Source organism: Sciurus carolinensis, chromosome 2 (assembly GCF_902686445.1).
Source record: "Sciurus carolinensis chromosome 2, mSciCar1.2, whole genome shotgun sequence".
Lineage (NCBI taxonomy): Eukaryota > Metazoa > Chordata > Mammalia > Rodentia > Sciuridae > Sciurus > Sciurus carolinensis.
The window spans coordinates 58,974,641-59,000,692 of record NC_062214.1 but is presented as its reverse complement, the minus strand read 5'-3'; the positions used below and the strand labels follow the sequence as shown (position 1 = coordinate 59,000,692).

Below are 26,052 nucleotides of genomic sequence, written 5' to 3'. Positions count from 1 at the left end.
ACTGGGAATAGAGAATGGAGATTTATCATGAGTTATTGGTGCTCTGCAGTTTAAACAGAGACAAAAGGAACAAAAACAGTTGGAGATAGTAATATGGGTAAAAGCTTCTCTGCTTTATTTTTTAAATTAGAGCTTTACAGTGTACATAATAGTTGGGTTCATTCCAACAAATTCATATATGCATGGAAATCAATTTCAGATCAGGATTCCCCTCTTTCCGGCACGCCCCCTTTCCTTCCCCTCTCCTGTTTTCCTTTCTCTACTTGACTTTTTGCTCATCTATTGGTTTATATTTGATCAGTTTTTAATAATATCCTATCTTCCCCCAACCATTTCCTTTATTTTACCTAGCTTCCGTGTGAGAGAGAAAACATTCCATCTTTGAGTTTCTGAGTTTGGCTTATTTCATTTAGCTTGATATTATCCATCTCCATCCATTTATCAGCAAATGACATAATTTCATTCTTTTTTATGGCTGAGTAGCGCTCCATTTGTGTGTGTGCGTGTGTGTGTTTACACCACAATTTCTTAATCATTTCATTTGACAGGCAACTGGGTTGATTCCATAATTTAGTTATTGTGAATTGTGCTGCTATAAACGTGGAGTGACTGTGTTGCTGTAGTATGTGGAGTTTAGATCTTTTGGGAAAATACCAAGGCGCGGGACTTTTATACTCTTAAAACAACACAGACTAGAAGAAACTCCATTTATATGTTCTTTTTTGTTTATTCCTGTGTGCCTTGGCCACCTCTTCTATAAACCTAATTCACATGACTTATGTGAAGATAAACTGTTGTGTGGAAAATGAAGAAGAAAATATTTAAACAAGCTGACATATATAAATGCAAGAGAGAATTTTTAAATCCTGATTTGTAGGCAAGTTATTAATTCTGTGCTCTTGTGTTCATTTGCAAAATGAAGATAGTGAGACCTCATGGGGTTATTGTGAGAATAGAAGGAAAAAGGTTGCTATAAACTACTTATCTTACTAAATGGAATGTAGCAGTTCCTCACTGCATATTACTTTTGTTCTCAATCTATGTTTGCAGAATGAGGCTACCCTAAAAGCAGATGTGGCACCTACTGCAGAAAACTTCAGAATGAGACTAGGGGAGGCTCTAGTGTAGTGTGCCAGCTTCTGAGCAGGTGTGTGGCCTTATTGTTGAAACATGACTCGAAGTCTAAGCTGACTCAGAGTAGATAAGGGACCAAAAATGGTGGGGGTGGGGAGAGGAGAAAGCTACTTTAAGGAGGCGTCAGTCACCCATTAAGGCTAGAATTAACTAGCTCTGAAAACAATCATTTCCTGGTCAGTCAGTGCCTTATTACTTCCTTAATTTTTGATAGGAATGTCAGAATGCTTGTGAGCAATTGTAAAGCACAAGTCAGATGCTGAAGTTTGATTTTTTGTGAGAGTTCTTTCTGACCTTGCCACCTTCTCAGAGGTATTGATTTTTACAATTTGTATATGCACATGTAATAGGGCGTCAACTTTTTCCCCCCTGTGCTTGGGATTGAACACAGGGCTCAGTGAAGAAGTTGAGGCCTAAAGGAGGCCATGAGAATGAGATGTGAAAGCTAAGCCAGGAGGGAGAAGGCAGGCACAACCCTGGAGTTGAGTAATGCACAGCCTCGTGGGGTGACATACAGCAGCCCTGTAGTGGCCTTATGTCCTGTCATTACAGGTTGGGCACAAGAGCATGACTGAGGAAAAGTGTGTTGCTAGTGAACCCAGAAAGTGACTTGAAATCTAGGAGCAGGGAAAAGGAGAACTGACACTTATTGAGTACACGCAGTAGGCGGTCATTAGACTGACATTTCACTTGCCTCCTCTGATTTGTAACATTTCTCAGTGAGGCGATGGTCTGTCACTCTGAGAATGAAGAAAGTGAAGCTCACAGAGGCAAATGAATCATGCCTGGTCACAGAATGGTAACTGCCAGGTTTGAACCCAGAATTGTCTGACTCCAAAGCCCTTGCTTATTCCACCATTTTCATAGTGACTCATACCAAGAAGGAACCTTCATTTCCAGTGAAATAAGCCCAAGCACATGTTTTTCTTTCTGAAGTCATTAGTATATTGTCTTTCTTATTATGCCTGCAGATGCATTTATTTATCATATTATACATGCAAACAAACAAAAAGCTGGCAGTGCCAGCAGTTTCATGTGCCCTTAATGTGAGGGACTAAAATGACCTGTGTGTACTTAACAAGTAGAACCTGTTTTTAGTGTTTAACTAGCCAACTCTTGTCTGGGTGTTCTTTTCAAAAGTAATTATAGCCTTTATGATACATCCATCTAAGTCCTAACAGCTATTCCACTTGTGTCCCATCTTGTATGGTTGCCTTTACTTCTATTATTTATTTATAGTTTTAAGGAAAAGAACATGCGTAGTCATCTTTATAAACCTCCCTGTGAAATTGGTTGAAGAAATGTTAAAATACAGAAAGAGCTTGATTCTTTTTGTGGGAGCATCTTTATTAAAGTTTTTGCTCCCTGTACTTTCTTCTGGCTTTCTTTTGTCTTTGCTTGGGGTCGATCCTACCTGGCCTCAGTGAAGTTGTTCATGCTATATGCTGAAGCTTACCTTCAGAATCTTAGGCACTTGAAGATAGTGGTGTTTACTTTTGTTTGCTTGTTTGGCCTCCTTTCTTTTTTTTTTTCCCCCTTCTAATATTCTTATTTATTTTCATGTTCTCCCCAATTTAGATGGTGGCCCCCGGGAGACATTGATGCATTTTGCTGTGCGACTGGGACTGCTGCGATTGACTTGGTTCCTGTTGCAGAAGCCGGGTGGCCGCGGAGCTCTCAGCATCCACAACCAGGAAGGGGCAACACCTGTGAGCTTGGCCTTGGAGCGAGGTTATCACCAGCTGCACCAGCTTCTAACTGAGTGAGTGCTCATTCTCTTTCCCTCCCCACAACCAACCCCAGCCCCACCTCCTGATTCATAATGGTACTGCCCACTTGGCATCTCCTTGTGAGCTTGCCACAGATTACAACCTCAGCCCTGTGCCTTGCCTTTGGGAGGTTTGTAAGCTTGTTCCTGCAGATTGCTTCATTGTCTGAGAGACACAAACGTAAGTCATATTGCCATTTTCTCCCCTGCCTCCCTGCTTTTTACCCCTTATACTTTACTGAAAACTCAGAATTACTCTTGTTTCTGGGGGTAACACAGCATTTCCAATGTATAGAATTCTTCTTGATTTTGTATAAGAGGAGTTTCCCTATGCCTTTTTTTTTCTGGTATGTCTTAAGACTTGAAAGATTAATCAAAAGTGTTACTTTCACTTTATATCTGCTTACAGAAAATGTGGTACATAATTGAATTTTAGTTTGAATGTAATTTCTGTGAATAAAATTGATAGTGATGGTCTCAATATGAATAGCAGTAAAAAGCTGGCTGAGTTGTTTAAGAATCATGCAGTAGGAAATCCTGTTTGTCTGTGGCTCCAATTGTTCTAGTTCTGACTCTTTAAAGAGGCCTTTGGAGGATGGTTGCTAGTCAAAACATTTGAAGAGTTCTTTTCTTTTTTTCCCCCTTGTATAAATAGGGAAATAACCACATTGGAGAACCAACACTTTTCTTGGAATGTTTATAAAAGACATAAGTTTCAAGAATAAGTTCTATTATTTAATGTATTTTCTATTATATTTTCTATTAGTTCTATGCTCACCATCATCTTTTCTACCACATTATCTGAACAAGAGTAAATCATCTTGGATCTATGTTCTTTAATGATTGAAGGACCCTTCTATAATGAGGCAGTTTTCCCAAATTCTCAGATATTTTGCTCATGCAAAATTTAATTTGGTTAAATTTTATATTTTATCATTTTTAGCAGTGTGTGAGCAAGGTAGTGTGAAAGGACTGTGAAGAGATCTCAGAATGTAATGCTACTGACAGTTACATAAACAGTTTTTTCTTGTTTTATCTTCCAAATTTATAACTTTCTCAGTCAAACCAGATGGAAGCTGCTTTGCAGACAGCTTTCTGATGGGTGCTACAGATACAGTGGTGGTAGGAGGAACATTCTTCATCTCAAATGAACTTTGGATACCTGAGCTTCCCTATAACAGTATTCCAGAGAATGATATGTTCCACTCCTTCGTACTTCCCATCTGGCCAGAGATTGGATTCATTCTGTTGTTTGCCTCATAGTCTTAGGAAGGGAGGCCTTGTTCCAGAAGATGAAACAATTAACTCAGTATACTGTTGTGAAGTTCAAATGCACTTCCTCTAAATTTGGTTTTTGTAGCCCAGAATGCTTTCTGGGAAGCAGAGTTGGTTAAGGACTGCCATCCAAAAATGGGGAAACAGTGATTACAACAGCTTTGTTATAATGCTTAGAAGGGGATGTCACAAGACTATTATTGCAGCAGAACTTTAAGAAAACTAGAGTATGTTTATTCTTGGAGAATTTTTGCTTGCTTTGAAGTACTGTATGTGTGGAAAAACCAGTTATTTTCTTTTGAAGGGAGAGAGGTAAGGGAGAACCAACTTGAGAAATCTACAAGTAGAGGACTTTGATTGGAGAGTATGAGTATCTTGCTGCAAGTCTAGCTCTTAATTTGAATTCTTCTGAGCTGATATTACTCTGAAATCTAGAAAAAGTGCTGAGTCACAGCTAGCAATTAAGAAATGGTAAGGAGGCAATTCTCGAATTCCCTCCACCTTACTGTGATACTGACAGACTGCTAGAATTTCAACTAAATTTGGTCAAGCAAAATTTTTTTTTCTTGCCTACTCCCTTTGTTTTTTTTTTTTTGTGTGTGTGTGTATTTATATGCCATAAAATTTACTCTCTTAACCATTTTTAGGTGTACAATTCACAATGATGTTTAACCATAAACACTATGCATTTCCAGAAAATTTTCATAACCCCAGACAGAAACCCTGTACTCATAAAAATACGAACTTCCCTTTTAGTGTCTTAACTCAGCCCCTAGTAAACTCTGTTCTACTTTCTACCTCTAAGAACTTGACAGTGCTAGTGAGAATCATTTGTCCTTCTGTGCCTGACTTCTTTCATCTAGCATAATATCCTCATGGGTTAGATAATAATGTACATTGCAAAATTGCTGAAAAAATAGATTTTAAATGTATGCATCACAAAAAAGTAGGTAAGGTGATGCCATGTTAAGTAGCTTGATTTTTTTTTACTTTCTACATTACATTTGTATACATATATCTAAACAGCACATCGTACCCCGTACATATGGGGTATATGGTAAGGAATCTCAAAGAGAAGCCAAATTTTCTAAGAGACTATCTAGAGCTCCTTCCATTCCTAGGATTCTTATCAGGGAGCCTAAGAACAGATTTCATGGGATCTGTAGCCTTTTAAATTATAGGCAAGACCTTGTGGACATTTCTTAGTAGAGTTTATTTTGTGAGATTCACAAAAGGGTTTTTAAAAAGTTAAGAATGACACACTGTGTATAATGGTACCATATTTCAACTGATAATGTCTCTACCATATTAATACATATTCATGGGTATTCTGTGTCACTCTAATCTTGTACCAAAGACAGTTTAGTAATAAATGATTTTTAAGTAATATTGGCATAATTTTTTATAAAAGCTTTATATAGTGGTCACATCCCACTATTCAAAAAAATTTTTCATGAATCTGTATTTACTAAAACCTTCAGACAACTTGCCTGTCACTCTGCTCTTTAAAAAAAAAAAAAAAAATATGGAGGGGGTATAGGCCTGCCTCTTTTATTACTGCTTTTCAATTACTATGAAATAGAGGTGTGGTTCTCTGTACATTTTACATTTACTAAGTAGCTGTTTACATTCTTCTCTTTACTCAACAGCCAAGTTTATTTTATAGTACTCTCAGTACAGTTGTTTTAATTCCTTGCTGCTTTACCTTTTAATTAGTTAATTCACAACTTAATTGGGAGCATTGTGCTGGTTAAAGCCCAGACTATTTTCATGTTTCGTCATCAAGGTTTATTTCCATTGACAGTTCATTTTGATAAACTGTGTGAAAATGATTTGTCATTCTTAGAAGAATTCTCTAAATAAGACTTGTGAATTTAGAGAACTCTTGAAAAATTGATATGAAATCTCATGAGGTAGTAGGAACTTTAGGACATTTTTGGTGGTTTACTCTTTTGTAACTTGTGATTTTAGGTTTCACTTAGTACAGTGAGGGAATAGGAGATTTTATTGACTTATTGCTCCTTTAGTTTATATTTTCTTCAGCTCCTCCTTTAGTTTATATTTTGATTTTACATTATGAATATAGATACATTTATGATCTGAAAATTCACCTTAAATAAAATGTTACCAGAGTTTTGGGAAATCCTTTTTTTGTTGTTGTTTGTTTCTTGGGGTGCTGGGGATTGAACCCTGGGCCTTGTGCATGTGAGGCAAGCACTCTACCAGCTAAGCTATATCCCCAGCCCAATTTTGAGAAATCTTAACCTCCAGAGGATTACACCTAGTCCTGTTCCTGCTTTAGTTAGACACACAGTCACCTGTCCAATTTGAAGACCCCACCGAAGGCCACCAAGCTAGTTAGTGATGGATGAAGTAGGGACAGAATACTAGTCTGCAGGCTGTTGGTAAAATGATTATGCTAGGAAGTGACTAGATGAATGTGGCATTGGTGTCATCTAATAAGAGAATATTAAAGCCAGATGTTATCATATATAGCTTAAAATTGCACGTCACAAAGAAGGAATTTTAGGACTTGGATCACTCATGTGGGGAAGGACCAAGCTGAGGATAAGATACAACTCTAGGTAGTTGCTAAATTTGCAGGCTTGGAAGTCAAATCTAAGTTTGCATTTTGGCTCTGCTATTTTTAGCTGTATAATAATAGAGCTATAAAAATATCAGATGTATATTAAGAAACTCTTATCTTGATCCCTTGATTTCTTCATTGGATAAATAAGAGATGATAATATCTACCTCTCAGAATGATAGCCTGATGCTTGGTAAAAAATTGAGGCTTTTCATACAGACTTTGTGGAGCCATAAGTGTTTCAGGTTTGAAGAGAGAAAGGTAGTATGAACTGTTTATAGAGTTGGAGAGTTTAATTAAAATCTAAGCTTTCTCTCACTTAGTATCCTATGTGACTTGGGAAAAATCACCTATCCACTCTGAGCTTCATGTTTCTTATTGCTTACTGAGAATACTTTTCTGACTATATCTCAAGGTTGTTGGAGCCAAATGAGATTTGTGAAAACACTTTGTTGAACTCTAAGGTGATCTGTTTGAAAGTTTCTTATAATTATATGGCAATGATATCAGTAAAATTAAATTGACTAATTAATGAAACTCAATTTCCAGTTGATTGGAACATTTATTGTAGTTTTCTGTGAATTAAAATTAGTAGAGAAGTTTGGAGAATTGTTTTTAGAGTAGATATTTTTGAATTCAGACTCTGCCTCCATGAAGCTATATCACTTTGTATGATTCACTTAACCTCTCCAAACCTCAGTGCCTTGTTTGTAACATAGGAAGAATAAGACAGCTATCTTCAGTGAATTTCTTTGAGAAAGAAATGAAACGATTTATGCAAAAGGCATAACTTAGTGACTAACAAGTGTTGTCTATTAATTTTCTGTGCTGGTATCAACATTTCAAATATTAGTGAAAATTTGTAAAGATCTTGAAATATTTTTAGGCAACATTTGGATGTCCTTACTTGATAGGGGTTTGAGATTACATCCTGGTATGCTAGGTTTCACTTTAAATAAAATTAGTTCAGCTTTCTGATAAAAGCCTTGAGGTGGTGGAACAAGGAGTTCTGGATTTATAGGCAATCATTTACAGTGCTGCCACCCTTGGAAGAAGAGAATTTCTTTTAAGAATTTGAGCTCCTGAGTGTTAACATAGAAGTGCTGCAATATTTTATTTGCCCTGAGAGCCAGTTTAAAAATATTTGTTCTCATAAACTTTATCTCATTTTTTAGTATCAGTTCAACAAATCTTTATTTATTGAGTGCCTACACTGCACTAGGATCCATAGTTGGTTTATTACAGATATTACAGATATAATTTTATTTCAGCCTTATGACCACTGTCCTAAAGTTAATTTGTTTTTGGATGGAACATGGAAGCTTGGAGACATAAGTGACCCCCTAAGCCTGTACAAAAAGTATTAGAGTTACTCTTGCACAGACATCTGTGGAATTCCAAGGCCCATATTCTTCCCTCTACAGAAATGTGAGGAGAAAGAAGAGACTCAGAAAGAAGCTACAGGGATACTGGATGAAATAGTACTTAATTTTGAAAGGGCTATATGGTTTGCATTTAATGGTTGACCTCTATTTTTGTTGAAGAAAACATGCTCCTCACTATAATAATTTTACATTTATATTACCCATCATATGAGTTTTAAAGGATGGTTGGTTACACTCATGCTTTTGTTTTACGTTTTGATTCTCAATATAGCCAGAATGGGTAGAGTAAGTGTTATTGTCTAGGTGAGAGAAGTGAAGTGTCTTGCTTTGCTCAAGGTCTCAGGATCATAAAGTATCAGAAACTAGGCTTAGATCCAAAGTCCACTAATCTGTCCAGTTTGAGAAGACACCTGAGAAGGTACAAAACACAGACCCAGCCTGGCTAGCAGTAGGTGCTCTGTCATGGCCCATTGTAGTAGACAGTGCCAACCCCTCTGAGAGGGTTTGTGCCTGTAAGTTCTCAAGTTCTTTCTTTTGAGATGCTTACATGTGAAACCATGGTTTCAGGGTCAGAAGGTAGAAAAACTACTCAAGTATATGTATTTCATAGTAGAGCCAAGTACTGTTACATAAGATGTTTGGTCAGGAGAGTGATTTTAGGGTCCTCTTCAAGTACTTGACAGTGGGTCCTCAGTAGCTTATCTGGTGCAGAACAAAATTGGAGCCTTTGCTTTTGCTTAATGGGAAAAAGATGGAGGAATGAAAAAGGGGTACAAACTTGCCTTCAGAATCATGACCAGAGAGCAGGATTTGGAATGACTTGACGTTTTTCTGGCCCAAGTTCTATTTCTTTATCTCTCTGTGCATCCATCTGACTACCTTTGTCACTGTATGATCTGGGTCGTTGTGTTTTTGGTAAAAATGAAGTGGTGAAAGTGGGTAGAAACTAGAGATAGGGGAAGGGCACTAACATTTATTAAATACAGATACCTGCTTTGTATTATTCATGATGCTGCTTTGGTGCTGTGTTATGTGTTCCCATTTAAAACCTCTCCACAAACCTTTAAGGAATAGTTGGTACAGTTATTCTTCTACACATGAGAAAGTAGACCCAGAGAATCCGATTATGATAATTCATAGATCTGGTTTTTGGTGTCTTCTGTTCTCTTTTTGTAAATTTTCAAATGAATGACTAAAATTTTGTAATTCATGTTTTTTAAACCATTTAACGAATAATCTCAGGATTGCTGTTTCAGGCAACATACTGTAAAATTACAAAATATATTTTCTGAAGACAATATTGTATTGATAAAACAGTAACTTTAGTTACCATTTATTGTATTTGTGCTAGACATCTTGCATAAACTCTCATATTTATCTTCTCTCTGTCTCTTTGGGGATGAGGACATTATCCCCATTTCACAAGAAAATTGCCACAGCTGGTAAGTGATGAAACTGAAATTTGAACATCTCCAAAGTCCATCAACTTTTACACTGCCTTGAACTTCTAAGAGAAAAGGTGGGTATTGGAAGTTAGTTGAACCCACAAAACCTTTCCAGGCATCTTGTGTATTTTCCCATACACTGCCTTTCTCTTTCTACTCTATGAATGCAAATGGTCTGAGCATTTGTTCATTCTCTGTGGCCATGTAACATTTAGGCCTCAGAGTTTTCAAATTCTACTTGGCATCAGCATGTGATTTTGAAAACACTTCTCACTTTACTGTAGGCTTAATAGGTGGATATGAGAAAATGAAGGATCAGTTGGTACCCTCTACCTTCTAAACAAATCTCAAACCTTTAGCAATGACTCACATTATTTTTATTTGGTCAGTTTTGAAGTTTCCAAAAACGGCATGCCATTGAAAGAATAACTTCAAAATTTTACTTGCATTTATTATTAGCAGAAGTACAAGTGATCCTTAAACAGTAGGTGTGTTGAATAAACTTTTTAGCTAAAATTATTATTTGGCCAAAGTTGAATATCACCAGAATTGAATGCAGTTGTGTGATAGACCAATAAGTGACATAATTTTAACCCTATTCACTTATTAAAGTTTACCAATTCTGTTTTAAAATGTTTGATCTTATAGGATAAGGACTGTAATTTTTCAGTGTTACTGACTTAGATTGTTCTTCAATCATTAATCTGCATGTGCTATTTCTCCTGTCACATCAATAATCTCTCAAGATCGTAGACTTAATTCTGGAAGCGTTTTAATAACATGATTTCTATAAGTAATTTTATATTAGGATTCTTCATTCAGCAAATCATGAAAATCCTTTGGTGGCTGAGATTGGTTAGTATTGTGTAACAGTCATTTTGACAAGGTTTTGTTTGTATCTTTACCCTCCATAGACATGTAAGGATTTGTGTTCTTATGCATGTCTTTTGTCTTGACATCGATTTACAGAAACAAAATGTATTTGGGCACCTAATTATTTTTCATGCTTTTATGTGTCAATTTAGATGATTTCTGCAATTGCTATACATGATTTTGGCCATTTTTCTTTCTTACAAAATTGGGAAGTGACAGCATTGACATTCTGCTTTTAATTTTGTTGTATTAGATGTGAATAATTTACAAATATAACTTTCCCCCTCAAGACTCATGTCATACATAGAATGTAATATGTACAATTTTTAGAAATCATTTTACTCAATGCTTTTTAAATGTATGAAGGCTAGTTAAAATATAAAAACTAAAGTTTTAATTTATTATTATTATTATTATTATTATTATTTGCAATACTGGGTTCAGAACTCAGGGCTGCATTACCCCTGCACTACAGCTTCCACCCTTTTTTTAAGTTTAAAAACATTTAAAAAAATTTTTAGTTTTACAGACTTCATTGTACACAAATGTGGTACATCTTTTCATTTCTATGGTTGTACACAATGTAGATTCACACCAATCATGTAATCATAGATATACATAGGGTAATACTGTCTGTCTCAATCTACTATCTTTCCTTCTCCCACCCACTGCTGCCCCATTTTCCTCTACACTATCCAAAGGTCCTCCATTCTTCTCTTGCCCTTCCTCTGCCAACCCCCCCTCCCTGCCCATTATGTATCATCATCTACTTATCAGAGAAAATAGTCAGCCTTTGGTTTTGGGGGCTTGACTTACTTCACTTAGCATGATATTCTCCAATTCCATCCATTTACCACCAAATGCCATAAATTTATTCTTCTTTATGGGTGAGTAATAGTCCATTGTGTATAAATACCACAGTTTCTTTATCCATTTATCAGTTGAAGGGCATCTAGATTAGTTCCACAACCTAGCTATTGTGAATTGAGCTGCTATGAACATTTATGTGACTCCATCACTGTAGTATGCTGATTTTAAGTCCTTTAGGTATAAACCGAGGAGTGGGATAGCTGGGTCACATGGTGGAATCTTTTTTTGAGGAATCTTCATTCTGCTTTCCAGAGTGGCTGCACCAATTTGCAACTCCACCAGCAATGTATGAGTGTGCTTTTTCCCCCAAATCCATGACAACGCTTATCATTGCTTGTGTTCTTGATAGTAGCCAATCTAATTGGAGTTAGATGAAATCTTAGAGTTGTTTTAATTTCCTTTTCTCTGATTACTAGAAATGATGAGCACTTTTTCATATATTTGTTGATCACCTGTATATCTTCTTCTGTGAAGTGTCTGCCCATTTTCTTAGCCCATTTATTGATTGGGTTTTTATATTTTTGGTGTAAAGGTTTTGAGTTCTTTATAAATTTTGGAGATCGGTTCTTTTTTTGGTGTGTGTGGAAAAGATTTTCTCCCACTCTGTGGGCTCTCTTTTCACATTATTGATTGTATCCTTTACTGAGAAAAAGCTTTTTAGTTTGAATTCATCCCATTTATTGACTCTTGCTTTTATTTCTTGCACTATGGGGGTCTTGTTAAAGAAGTCTGGTCCTAAGCCAACGTGGTGAAGATTTGGGCCTATTTTTTCTTCTATTTGGTGAAGGGTCTCAGGTCTAATTCCTAGATTTTTGATCCATTTTGAGTTGAGTTTTATACAGGGTGAGAGATAGGAGTTTAATTTCATTTTACTGCATGTGGATTTCCAGTTTTGCCAGCACCATTTGTTAAAGAGGCTATCTTTTCTCCATTTTATGTTTTTAGCACCTTTTTCTTGTATGAGATAACTGTACCTATATGGGTTTGTCTCTGTGTCTTCTGTACCTTTGAACTACTTGTCTACTTTGGTGCCAATACCATGCTGTTTTTGTTACTATTGCTCTGTAGTATAGTTTAAGGTCTGGTATTGTGATACCTCCTGCATCACTCTTCCTGCCCAGGATTGCTTTGACTGTTCTGGGTCTTTTGTTCTTCCAGATGAATTTCATGATTGCTTTCTCTATTTCTATGAGAATGTCATTGAGATTTTAATTGGAATTGTGTTAAATTTGTATAGAGCCTTTGGAAGTATGGCCATTTTGATAATATAATTCTGCCTATACAAGAGCATGGGAGATCTTTTCATCTTCTAAGGTCTTCAGTTTCTTTCTTTAATGTCTGTAGTTTTCATTGTAGAGGTCTTTCACCTCTTTTGTTAGATTGATTCCCAAGTAATTTATTTTCTTTTTGAGGCTATTATGAACAGAGTTGTTTTCCTCATTTCTCTCAGATGATTCATCGCTCATTAATAAAAGTGCATTTGATTTATATGTGTTGATTATTTTGCTGAATTCATTTATTAGCTCTAGATGTTTTCTGGTGGAGTTTTTTAGATCCTCTAATTATAGAATCAAGTCATTGGCAAATAGTGACAGTGTGAGTTCTTTTCCTATTCATATCCCTTTAATTTCTTTGGTCTGTGAAAGAGGGCATCCCTGTCTTGTTCCAGTTTTTAAAGGTAATGGCTTTCCTTTTTTTTTTTTTTTTAACATTAAGAATGATGTTGGCTTGGGCTTAGTATAAGTAGCCTTTACAATGTTGAGTTATGTTCCTACTATGCCTATTTTTTCCTGTATTTTGAGCATAAAGGGGTGTTGTATTTTGTCAAATGATTTCTCTGCATCTATTGAAATAAACTTGAGTCCTAACCTTTAGTTTACTGATGTGATGAATTGCATTTATTGATTTCCGGATGTTGAACCAACCTTGCATTGCCAAGATGAACCCCACTTGATCGTGGTACACTATCTTCTTAATATGTTTTTGGATGTGGTTTGCCTGGATTTTGTTAAGATTTTTTGTATCTATATTCATCAGAGATGTTGGTCTAAAATTTTCTTTCCTTGATGTGTCTTTGTCTGGTTTGGGTATGAGGGTGTTATTAGCTTCATAGAATGAGTTTGGTAGAGTTCCCTCCTTTTCTACTTCCTGGAATATTTTGAGAAGTATTGGAATGAGTTCTCCTTTGAAGGTCTTGTAGAACTCAGCTGAGAATCCGTCTGGTTCTGGACTTTTCTTGGTTGGTAGGCTTTTGATGGCTTCTTCTATTTCATTGCTTGAAATTGATCTGTTTAAATTGTGTATGTTCTCCTGGTTCAGTTAGAGGGGATCATATGTCTCTTGAAATTTGTCAATGTCTTCTAGATTTTCTGTTTTGTTGGAGTATAGATTTTCAAAGTAACTTCTCATTATGTTATGTATTTCAGTGGTGTCTGTTGTAATATTTCCTTTTTCATCACGAATTTTAGTAATTTGAGTTTTCTCTCTCCTCTTAGTGTGGCTAAGGGCTTATCAATTTTGTTTACTTTTTTCAAAGAACCAACTTTCTGTTTTGTCAATTTTTTGAATTGTTTCAATTTCACTGGTTTCAGCTGTGATTTTAATTATTTCCTGTCTTCTACTGCTTTTGATGTTGTTCTGTTCCTTTTCTAGGGCTTTGAGATATAAAGTTAGGTCATTTAGTTGTTGACTTTTTATTCCTTTCTTGAATGCCATGAATTTTCCTCTTAGTACTACTTTCATAGTGTAGCAGAGATTTTGATATGTTGTATCTTTCTTCTCATTTACCTCTAAGAATTTTTTTATCTCCTCCATGTTGTTTTCTGTTATGCATGCATCATTCAATAGTGTATTATTTAGTCTCCAGGTGTTGGAGTAGTTTCTGTTTATTTTGTCATTGATTTCTAATTTCATTCCATTATGATCTGATAGAACACAAGGTAGTATCTCTATTTTTTTGCATTTACTAAGAGCTGCTTTGTGGCATAACACATGGTCTGTTTTAGAGAAGGATCCATGTGCTGCTGAGTAGAAAGTATATTTGCTTGTTGATGGATGGAATTTTCTCTATATTTCTGTTAAGTCTAAGTTATTGTTTGTGTTATTGAGTTCTATGGTTTCTTTTCTTAGTTTTTGTTTGGAAGACGTATCCACGTGGTGACAGTGGTGTTTTAAGGTCCCCCAGAATTATTGTGTTGTGGTCTGTTTGATTCCTAGAATTTAGAAGGATTTGTTTGACATACATGGATGTGCTGTTGTTTGGGGCATAAATATTTATGATTGTTAGGTGATTTATGGTTCCCTTAAGCAGTATGAAATGTCCTTCTTTATCTCTTCTGACTAACTTTGGCTTGACGTTCACTTTATCTGATATAAGGATGGAAACCCCTTCTTTTTTACTGAGTTCGTGTGCGTGGTATGTTTTTCCCCATCCTTTTGCCTTTAGTCTGTGGATGTCTTTTTCTATGAGATAGATCTCTCGAAGGCTGCATATTATTGTGTCTTTCTTTTTAATCCAATCTGCCAGTCTATGTCTTTTGATTTATGAGTTTAGACCATTGACATTGAGGGTTATTATTGAGATATGATTTGTATTTCCAGTCATTTCAGCTTATTTTTGGTTTTTAACTTGACTTGGTTTCTCCTGTGATTGGCTTTTCCTTTAGGGTTCTTCCTCCGTTTGCTGACCTACATTGTTGTTTTTCATTTCTTCCTCATGCACTATTTTGGTAGAATATTCTGTAGTGCAGGCTTCCTATTTATACATTCTTTTAACTTTTATTTATCATAGAAGGATTTTGTTTCATCTTCAAATCTGAAGGCTAATTTTGCTGAGTATAGAATTCTTGTTTGGCAACCATGTTCTTTCAGAGCCTGATATATAATGTTCCAGACCCTTGTAGCTTTTAGAGTCTGGGCTGAGAAATCTGCTGATATCCGTATTGGTTTCTCCCTATGTGTAATCTGCTGCTTTTCTCTCACAGTCTTTAAAATCCTATCTTTATTTTGTATGTGAGGCATTTTCATTATAATGTGCCTTGGTGTGGATCTGTTGTAATTTTGTGCCTTGGTGTTCTGTAAGCCTCTCGTAGTTGATTGTACACTTCATTTTTTAGGTTTCAGAAATTTTCTGATATTATTTGATTCAATAGTTTGTTCATTCCTTTGGTTTTTTTCCTCTGTGCCTTCCTCAATCTTAAATCTTAAATTAAAAAAATAAATCTTAAATTTGGTCTTTTCATGATATCCCATAATTCTTGGAGATTCCATTCATGATTTCTTACCATCTTCTCAGTTTGGTCAACTTTATTTTCAAGATTAAATATTTTGTCTTCATTGTCTGAGGTTCTGTCTTTCAAGTGATCTAGTCCATTGGTGGTACTTTCCTTTGAGTTTTTATTTGGTTTATTGTTTTTTTCAGCTTAGGGATTTGTTTGGCTTTTTTTTTTCAGGATATCTCTTTGTTAAAATGATCTTTTGCTTCCTGCGGTTGCTCTTTCAGCTGCTTATTGGAGTGATCATTCATTGCCTGCATTTGCTCTCTTATCTCATCCTGTGCTTCAAGAATCATTTTAATTATGTATATTCTGAACTCCTTTTCTGACCTTTCTTCTACCATGCTTTCATTGGATTCTATTAATGTAGAATCTTGTTTTGTTTGGAATACTTTTTCCCTTGTTTTTTCATGTTGTTCATGTATTTTCCCCTCTAGCAGTGCAAATCTTGGGTATTGCAATTTCCCCTATAGGCTTATACTGACCCTGCGGGTTTCCAAAACGTCTTCTTTAGGAGAGAGATCAATATTAGCAGCACCTAGTACAGACAATTTGCAGCCCTAAACCAAAATCCCTGTGAGGACATTAACAATATTGTCATAATAAACAGAGAGGATGCATTCAATTATTATCAACAGTATAACAAATAGATTTGCAGTAAGGTCTACAGTTGCTAATGGAGGACAAAGAGGATGGGAAGAGGTGTGGCATGTACCTGTTAATGGGTTTAAAAAAGAATATATAGAAGTTCTAGATTGTAGGAAGAGTGAAAGTGTAATCAAAAGAAGTTGGTTGTTAGCATGAGAAAAGGGAGAAGGAGACTCTGAGGAAACAGGTAAGCAAAAGGAAAATAGAACAAGAAAAATAAAGAAATAAAAACTTAAAAATTTTCAAAAAGGAGATAAAATTTTCTACACTATCACAGTTATTTACTATTCAAATCTCCCAGTTTTTAGTAGCCTGATGTATGAAAGGTACCTGATAATGAGCTTCCAGTCTCCAGCAGGCATCTCAGGATGGGATTGACCCCACCTAAAGTTGGCAACTTCAGCTTCCAGGACAATCCGAGATGGCTGCACTGCCTTTCAAATGTGTTCCAAATGGGGAACTGCAGTATGGGGCGTGGATGCCGAGTCCTTGTGGGGTGCGGTTCGTTGGGCCAGGGGTCCTGGAGGTAGGGTGCGGTCGGTCAGGCCAGGTGGTCCTGGATGTGGGGTGTGTTCCCTGAGGTTGAGGAGTAGTAGGGGTGCAGTCAGTTGGTACTGGGGTCCTACTCATCCTGGATGTTGTCCCAAGATGGCGGCAGCCATGTGTAAATAAACTTGTGGGTACTGTGAAAAGTGACTTTCAGGCAACAGCAGGCAGGTGGCAATCCTCTGCAGTCTGTGTGTGATCTGCAGGCTAGTAGAGGATGATTGGCAGATGCACTTCAGGCAGTGAGTGCTGGGTAGGTGAAAGGTAAGTGATGGACAGACAAAAGGCAGGCATGTGGGCCAATGGCGGTTGATAGCTAGCAGTCTGTGAGCAATCTGCACTCAAAAAGTAGTCAATATGCTGGCAGACTATGGGTGATCAAAGTGGACCAAAGGGGTAAACAACAGGGGATCAATAAGTAGCAAAGATTGCCTCACAGAGAAACAGATTTTCCTTTGCTTGAAACCGGAGGTATGGAGTGACAGGGGACGCAGCTTCCCTCTAGTCTGCCATCTTGGATCCAGCTTCCATCTGTTTTAAAAATTTTGAGACAGTCTCCTAGGCTGGCTTCAAGCTTGGAATCCTTCTGTCCCAGCCTGAGTCACTGGGATTATAGGTGTGTGCCATCACACCCAACCAAACTGAAGTTTATATATAGCCTAATATCTATAATTCTTTCTCATACCACTTACATTTTTATAAGCGTTTGTTGGCTTAAAACAGAGAAAATACAAAGTGTTCTAGCCAGTTTATTCTGTCAGTGCTGATTATTGTCACACCAGTTCTTTTTAACCGATTACAAACTCTTGCTTTTGCATGTAACATTAGCAGTTTTCACAATATTTAGTCTTTTTATAAATATATTATGCTTTTGCTAGCTAGTAGAATTTCTTCATAGAAATCACATAAGGAGATTAGTTCTTTCAATTATGTAGAGAATGCTTATAGAGTTCTTATTTTGAGAGTATTTCTTATACTAGTGGTGCATCTTTGTTGATATGATAGTAACCTCTGTGGTTGTGTTATTGTCTTTCACAGATGCTCAGTAGACATTGAGCTGGGCTTAAAAATGGCAGAACTGAACTTTTATGAACTGCTAATGTTTAGTATCAGTGGGCCTCAGTTTCCTGATTTGTAAAATGGTGAAAAGTACCTCATAGATTTATTAGGATTAAATGAGAACATGCTTATAAGATTCTTAAAAGATTAGCACGCACCTTTATTTGGAGAGTTAGGAAGGAAAATTCATTGAAAATACTTCAGTCTTGTATAAATATGACATATCTTTTCACCTCTATCCTGTTTCTGAGTTACTGTTTTCTGGTCAACCTTACCCCACAGTTTTAACACTATCTCTTGAAATAGGATAATTGAGCCCCATTTTTCACATGGATTTTGCGGGGAGATAAATAACAGTAGGTTATGTAGGGATGATTGCCTGACAAGTCAAGATCCCTGTGCCTTTTTTTAAATTCAAATACTCAGCAACTCCCTTCTTTTTTGTTCATTGGAATTACATCAGCCCCATGATACAACCCATAGTCAGAATTTGTTTTTAATCTTGGTGGTTTAAACATTGAGCTACTACTTTGTATTTGGGTTCATTTGATCTTCACAACAAACTTAGTATTACCAATTTACCAAAGAAATTGAAGCACAGGGAAAATACAGTCACAATGATGGTGATGTTGGACTAAGGTATCAAACAAAGTCTGTAACTCCCCAGCTTATGTTCTAACCCTTACATATAAGATTATATGGTGTTAATTATTTAAAGGACAAAATTTAGAATAAACTACTCATAATACAGAGAAGGGCCGAAATGATGTGCTTTCTTGCCCTTTTCTGTCATTTGCATTCTCTCTTTGCTAGTTGTTCAGGGACGAGTGACAGTTCTGTGTCCAGTGCTATGGTTTGCATGTTTGAACTGAGGGGTTTATATGTTGAAAGCTTAGTTCTCGGTGTGGCGATGAGTTGAGGTCTAGTGAAAATTTTCATGAGTGTTTGTTGTTATAAAACCTGAACCTGAACCCTCAATCATTCTTTGGCTTCTTGTCTTGTAATCTACATGTACTTCCACCCTTTTGGTGCTATCCACCATAAGGTGATGCAGGTAAGGAGGCCCTTGCAAGAACCAGCGCTGTGTAGTTTGAATTTTCAAGCCTCCCACACTGTGAACTGAACAAACTCTTTTCTTTATAATCCTCAGATATTTCACAATAGTAGTAGAAAAAAGGACTGATAAACCCCCCCAGAAATGAAGGGGGGGGAGAACTAAGAATATGAGTGCTAAAATTCCCAGTGAATCTATTTATACACAAATGTGTATCTGACTATACTTAACCCAAGAGATACACTTAACTCCCAGGAACTTCCCATTCATTTTGAAGCAGCTCTTAACCCCTTTCCCAATTGCCCCCTTTTGGTATTTAATCTGTCTACCTCCATTTCAGTGAATTTGGGTTATTTGTAGAACTCACCAAGGTTTGGCAATTTTGTTATGTGGTTGAATGGAAGATATTGCAGTATCCCTCAAATAAGGAACTAGGTGCTCAGTTCCTTGTCAGTAGACTCAGAGCAAAACATGCCTTTTAGGAGGACTGATATAACTGCTTTTCTCTACTCTTAAAACTGTAATATGAAACCAGAACTAAAACAGGATGGGCTTACGATATTCCTGGTGCTTGGGCAGGCATGTGTGAGTATGAGCTTCCAAATTGCATTGTTACTCTTCACTGTTCTCTCTCTGGTATTTTCTCTGACTTTTTGCTGTAATTCAACTAGAGGCACCTTTGATCTTCCCCAGAATGACTGGTGTTGGGATCAGAAAATTGTTTTTCTCTGTAATTTGACTGGGTTTTACATCTATCTGAGCATGAAGCCTGTTGGTTGGTTGGGTGGGTGGGTTTTTTGAGTTACAGCGTGCTAGAGGTGAAAAGTTGTTGCATAGCACTAGGCAGCTGGGGAATTTGTTAAAATTCACCCTGGGCATATTGAACTTTTATTGCACCATGTATATCAACTGTGGATTTTGAGATCAGCCATGGATACTCTGTCTCTGAGGAATAACCTCTAATTTGAGTTATTCTACAGTTGAAAAGGTTGCTGTGTGTCTTCCAAATTTATGAAAACAGAGGAACACCTGATGTTTACCTTTGATACATTTTACACCACACTTCTAGTTTGTATAATTTCAGGCATCTTGAAATATGAACTTGAAAACAATGTAGAGAAGACTAGCTTCAGGTAGAATATATTTTTTAATACAGTGGCAATCCTAGTATTATCTTTTCAACAGGATTTTGGAAGCATTTTATCATTGATAGAAAAAGATAAGTATGAATATTTGAAACAATTATTCATATAGAGCCTAATACACTTTCATATGCTGAGGAATAGTAATTGCTTCATATGGTGGCCTAGTACCCTCCTATTTCATAAGATGTGGATTTGCATTTAGACTTTGTAAAGAAAAGAATTTTGTAAATTAAAATTCTCTATATACTTAGTGTACAAATATCTGGGGATTTTTGTATATGAACTTCCTTTTAGAAAATATGTGCTTCTAAAAATGGCTGTTTTTTTTTAACTTAAAATTTGAACGTTCAGAAGAATACCTCCATGTTGTTAAATGTAAGCTACAGAAATATTTTGCTTTTAGCATTGCTTACAGCACATTCATTCACACATTATACTAGATTAAATAGATTGCTTGGAATTAATTTAAAAAGTTGTATTTTGCTCCCATTCATACCATAGCTCTGTGAAACCTTGGTTAGTTTGCCTACATTTCATCTATAATGCGAAACTATTGGCCTTGTCACTTGGAAAACTAAATGTAATTTTTTTTTTTTTTTTTGGTGGTGCTGGGGATTGAACCCAGGACCTTTCACATTTGATTCAAGGAAATTGTGTCAGTAAATTATTGGTCTGTTAAGTATGGGTTCTTTATTTGAAATTTAATGATAACCTGATAGATTGTCAAGTGAACCTCGTTCCTGAAGGTAGGGGTTCTGCCCAGAATAATGAGCAAAAATTGTTTTTCTTCTTCCTGAACTGAAATAGCTAGCTTATAGTGTGCCAGTTTCATTGTGGTTAAAGTTACTGATTTCTACATGTATATAAGTTTCTATAATTAAATAAATTATTCATTCACAAGAATTGTGGAATCCTCACCAGTGGAAACTTATTAGCTAATTTTAATGTTTACCATGCCACTTGGAGTTAGATTCATATGTAGTTCTTAATCTTCTGTTTCATATTGATTCAGTAAGATTTTCAGTAATAAGACTGAAGAAATGAGTGTGCATTTCTTTCTCTCACGGTTAGTTTATTTAAATTGAAACAGATTTGCCATTTGATTTTTTTATTTTTTATTTTTTTTCATAAGAAAGCTCAAGAAAACTTCACATTTTAAAGACAAGCCTGCCCTCCTCCTGTTCTGTCTCTGTGTTCTTAGACTTTTCTTCTTGATCAGTCTTACATCATCAGTTTGAAATTATTATACCCAGTTAATTTATTGTTTCCAAACTTCAGATTATTTTATAATCATTTCTCTTCCCATCGTAGAATTTTATTTTGATTAACAATGTCAATATGTTCTCATTTTCAAAATAATTCTCAGTTGCCTGTTTTTTACTTATTTAAGCAGCATATAAATTTCTGTAAGTATATAAATTGTTTATCTATAGAATTACAATAAGTAGTTAGTAAACCAGTAACCATTGTGATATAGGCAAAGAAACAAATTCTGGCAGAGATCAACATTTCACATTTGAACAATGTGGACTTGAACTATGCAGGTCTACTTAATGTTGATTTTGTTTTTTGGGGATTTGCAACAATTTGGAAAAAATGCACAGATGAACCCCATAGCCTGGAGATAATGAAAAAGTTAAGGCAAAGGTAGGTGTATGTTATGAATGCATAAAATATTATAGTAGTCCATTTTATCATTTACTGTTATGATTTGGGTATGAACTGTCCCTGGAAAGCTCTTGCCCTCTCTGATTCCTAATTTCCATGAACTGAGCTGGGTAGTTTTCCTCTACTATTGTAGTTCACCATGATGTTGTGTTTTACTTTGGGCCCAGAGCCGAGGAGTTGGCTAACATGGACTGAAACATCTGAATCCATAAGGTAAAATAAACCTTTTCTCCTCTAAGTTGTTCTTGTTGGCTGTTTCAATTATAGCAGCAAAAAGCTAACACATTTACTACCATAAAATATGTATAAGTCTATTATAAAATTTAAAATTTGTCAAGAGTTAGATGCAGAAACCCAAACTCTACCTGGTACCAAAGTTGGGAGGAATGTAAGTCAATATAAAATATTACAATAACAATTAATAACATTAATATAACAATATTAAATCCTAAGTGCATAAAATTTACTGTTGCTTTTGCTGTGAGCTCAAGTGTTGCAAGTATCCACTTTAAGCACTAATACTAACGGTTTCCACATGAGCAATTTGCCTTGTCAGTAAAGTCTCTCCAGTAAATTACATATCAAGTAAAAAGTAATCTCTTGTGGTTCTTATGTATTTTTCACCATTTATAATACAAATAACATAAAATGTGTTAATTGATTATGTTATTGGTAAAGCTTCCAATCAACTGTAGGCTATAAGTTAAGTTTTGGGGGAGTCAAAACTTATAGGCAGGATTTCAACTGCTTAGGGTTACCACATGAGCCCCCATATTGCTCAAAGGTCAACTGTAAATCTGAGTAACATTTAAGTAGAAATTCCTTTTTACCCACTTGTAATTTATAATTTCATAGATAACCTATGCCATCTGATGAACCAGGGTTGAAAAAGAGAAAGTGCATTATTGAGATTAGTTAATCAGGATCATTTCTTAGGTGAGACTGTTTGATGTCCCCTTTGTTGGTGTGGGCATAAACTAAATATAACTTTGTTGGAGTCCAAACCGAGACCTGTCATGGTTTATTTCTACTGTGTTCCTTTCAAGTAACTTTCTGTGGCTCCTCTACTTACTGTTTCTGTCCTCTGACCTAGGCCAGCAAAAGGGTGTTTTATTTTTTATTTTTTTTAAGAAATTACATGTAATAATGTTTATAATGCCACCACCACAAGCTTATTTCATTAAAAGATATGAACTGGGCTGGGGAGATAGTCCAGTTGGTAGAGTGCTTGCCCAGTGCCGCAAAATAAATAAATAAATAAATAAATAAATAAAAAAAATAAAAGATATTAACTGCCACATTGTATGTAGTTGTTTAAACAATTGCAGCTGAAACTACATTTTGTAATCTGATATTTTCACTTCATTATAATCTTATCTATTTCTTTGACTTCTGTAATTATTTTGAGGCCCTATAAAATATTGTGTTTATTATGTGTATGTAAAGTGTTCAAGTAATGTTGAATGGTAGCTAACTTCTGATTTGTAAAAATACTAAAACTATTGAATGCTAAAGTGAGCCTTGTCTTTTACTAATTGATTTTTGCTTCTGTTAAATTATTTCCTTAGGTACATTCCAAGAAATTATTTACTTAGATCAAAGGATATAATGTTTGCTGCTATAGTATTCATTGCAGTCTTTTCAGCATTAGCTCTGCTTTTCTTTTCTTTTTTAAAATCATGTGGCACCTGTAGGTTACTTTAATGTGTAGCCAAGGTTGTAAAATGCAGCCTTAGTCACCAGAGGATTCTAAATACATTAAAATCTCTTGGGAAGTTTAGAAACACTGATACCTGAGGGTCACCTTTAGAGATTTTTATTTAATTGGTGTGATCTGGACATCAGGATTTTTAAAAGTTCTCCAACCATTTCTAAAGTACGGTTGAGGTTAATATGTTACTTTAAGATAACTGGCCTTAACATTGCATGTGAAAATTATTTCCTGAGAGTTACTTGTTGAACTGGGTTGGTGGCTTAAGTAGATTGATTACAATAAATATTTTTACAAGATCTTGAAAAAAAAAATGCAGCAAGGTGGTACTAGAACACAGCTTGGGCTTTTAGAGGAGTGTGGCCCTCCAGAATTCAGGGAGCTGATGTAGACCCTCAGGATAAGAAGCAGGGGAGAAAAATGTTCATGGAAGCTGTGGTGATCTAGAACTTGTTTGCTGTTCACCAAAATGTGTATTTAAAAACTTTTTCTTTGTTTTGGTTTGTATTCTCTGGTTATAAAATAGGAGAGTTAGTTTTGTGTGGTAGTATTAAGAATGTCAGCCCAAATCTGGGCTCCCTTACTTAATAGTATTAAGTCAAGTTATTCAGTTTTCCTAACTTGGAATTTCCTCATCTGCAAATTAGGATAGTAATATTCTCCTTCACAAAGGAGAATTAAGAGAATAAATGGGGTGATTCATATAAAGGGCATGATGGTTTAACTTGGTACATTGTTAAACAATTAATAAATATTATTGATACAAGGAAGTGGTTATGCTATATTCCCCTTGTTTGTGAAAGAAAATAGAAACTGTTTAATGAGTACTTGTAAATATATGAAGTCCATATATCTCTGTTTACCTATTTTTAATCCTTCTATCAACTGTCAGAACCACTTTTTTTTTTTTTAAAGAAAAGAAGTGAAAAAAAACCTCTGCCTCATTGTAGCTAAGTCACTTGTCTTAAATAAGACCATGGTATAAATGAGTCCACTCAGACCTCAGCACCCATCCTTTTTCTATCACAGCACCCTGTGGTTTTAACTATAAGGAAGACTCGGTTCCACGTAATTAGATAAATTTGTAGTGAATTGCTATGGCAAGTAGAGCATTTTTTCCCCTTAGGAAAAAGACAGGTACTGATTGGTGTCAGTTTCTGAATAGTGTGGTGAGCAGTGTGGGCATAACATTTTTGAACGTGTCAGAGTTGATATTTTAGTAGAATTTGTTTAATTTGAAAATAGGCAATGAGAATCTGGGCTAGGCATTTCTCCTACATTTTCACAGAAACTTACTAATGCTCATCATCCTGTTGAGTAATTAATCAGATGCTGGACTTTGGAACTTTCTTTTTTTGTCAGAGAATATGTTGAATGTTCTACCTGAAGTGGATATTCTTTTGACTCATAAAGAAGTTTTCCCTAAAGACCTAAAGACCTTTTTGCTGCATCTGCCTTCATGTGACCTTGAATACTGAGGCATTCCTAAAAAATAGATCAGCCCTTTCCACTGAAAGCAGCATTACATAATGAGGTGATCACAGACTTTGGGCCAGTTCATACATTTGAATCAAAGGTATTAATTCATTACTTATTGGTTATGTGCTGAGTAGGTAGGGTATAAATAGTTATTGACTGCCTACTGTGCACTAGGCACTATTGGGTACTTTCTGTATTTCAGTGGTTCATAGATGTTTTCTGCATTTTGATGATTTATGGGCATTTCCTTTGAGACTCAGTATCTCTCCCTTTATTTCCAAATTCCTGTCTCAGTTTCATATAAAATATGGTGGAGCTATTAAATAAATTAAGAAGACTAAATGAATATCATAAATTGGCACTCAATAAGCCTGACATTTATTTACTTTTAATAGTTTTATTTACTTAGTTTTTAGCTTAGAACAGAGTGTGAATATGAATAAGAAGCATGTTTTTTTTTTATATATGCAGATATGTTTTGAGATCTTGTAAGGCCCTGAATTTTTAAGATTCTGTCGTTTTTATCTTAATTAAGTTCTGATTTTCTTAATATTAACTAAATTTTCAATTGGGGTTGTTTATTCCATCTTTTATTCCCTTTGTATTTCTTTGTTATTGTAATTATTCAATCATATGAATTGCACAAATTCATTCGCTTCACTGTGACATTTCCACATAGCATGTATCATGTGTGGTATCCACTCTCCTTACTGCCCTCTTTTGTCCTCCCTTCTCTTTCCTCTCCCCTTAAACCAACTCCCTTCCCTAATAGTCCATCTTCTGTTTTTAGGTGTTTTTGTTTGTTTCCCAAGTGAATGAAAGTATGCTGTATTTCTCTATCTGTGATGGGCTAATTTTACTTAACATGATAACTCCAGTTCTAGCCATTTTTGGGCAATTGGAATGATTTCCTTCTTCAATAATTCACTGCATATATGTATATTATATATAACTAATATATATTATATATAATCCAGTGGGTTGAGACTGAAGAACTTTCCTGCGTACAGTTGTCACCTGCAGCAGTGGATTTTAACATTTACGTTTAGGAAACCCACCTAGAGCGATAAAGCACTTGCCTGGCATACGCAAGGCCCTCAGCCCAGCACTGAAAAAGATAAAAAGAAACCC

The 26,052-nt window shown here is 35.7% G+C and overlaps 1 protein-coding gene across 10 annotated transcripts in view; it reads left to right on the top strand.

Annotated features, from left to right (window-relative positions):
• The window catches only part of Akap13 (A-kinase anchoring protein 13), a 358,212-nt gene that overhangs the window by 155,852 nt on the left and 176,308 nt on the right, over positions 1-26,052 (top strand). For 9 of the 10 annotated variants that reach the window (XM_047540454.1, XM_047540456.1, XM_047540458.1 and 6 more), the window contains one exon: positions 2,713-2,896. In XM_047540454.1, the coding sequence (XP_047396410.1) occupies positions 2,713-2,896 (184 nt within the window). Of the gene's footprint in view, positions 1-2,712; positions 2,897-19,407; positions 19,504-26,052 lie in introns of those variants that run through there. The other variant, XM_047540461.1, reaches the window with a different exon arrangement.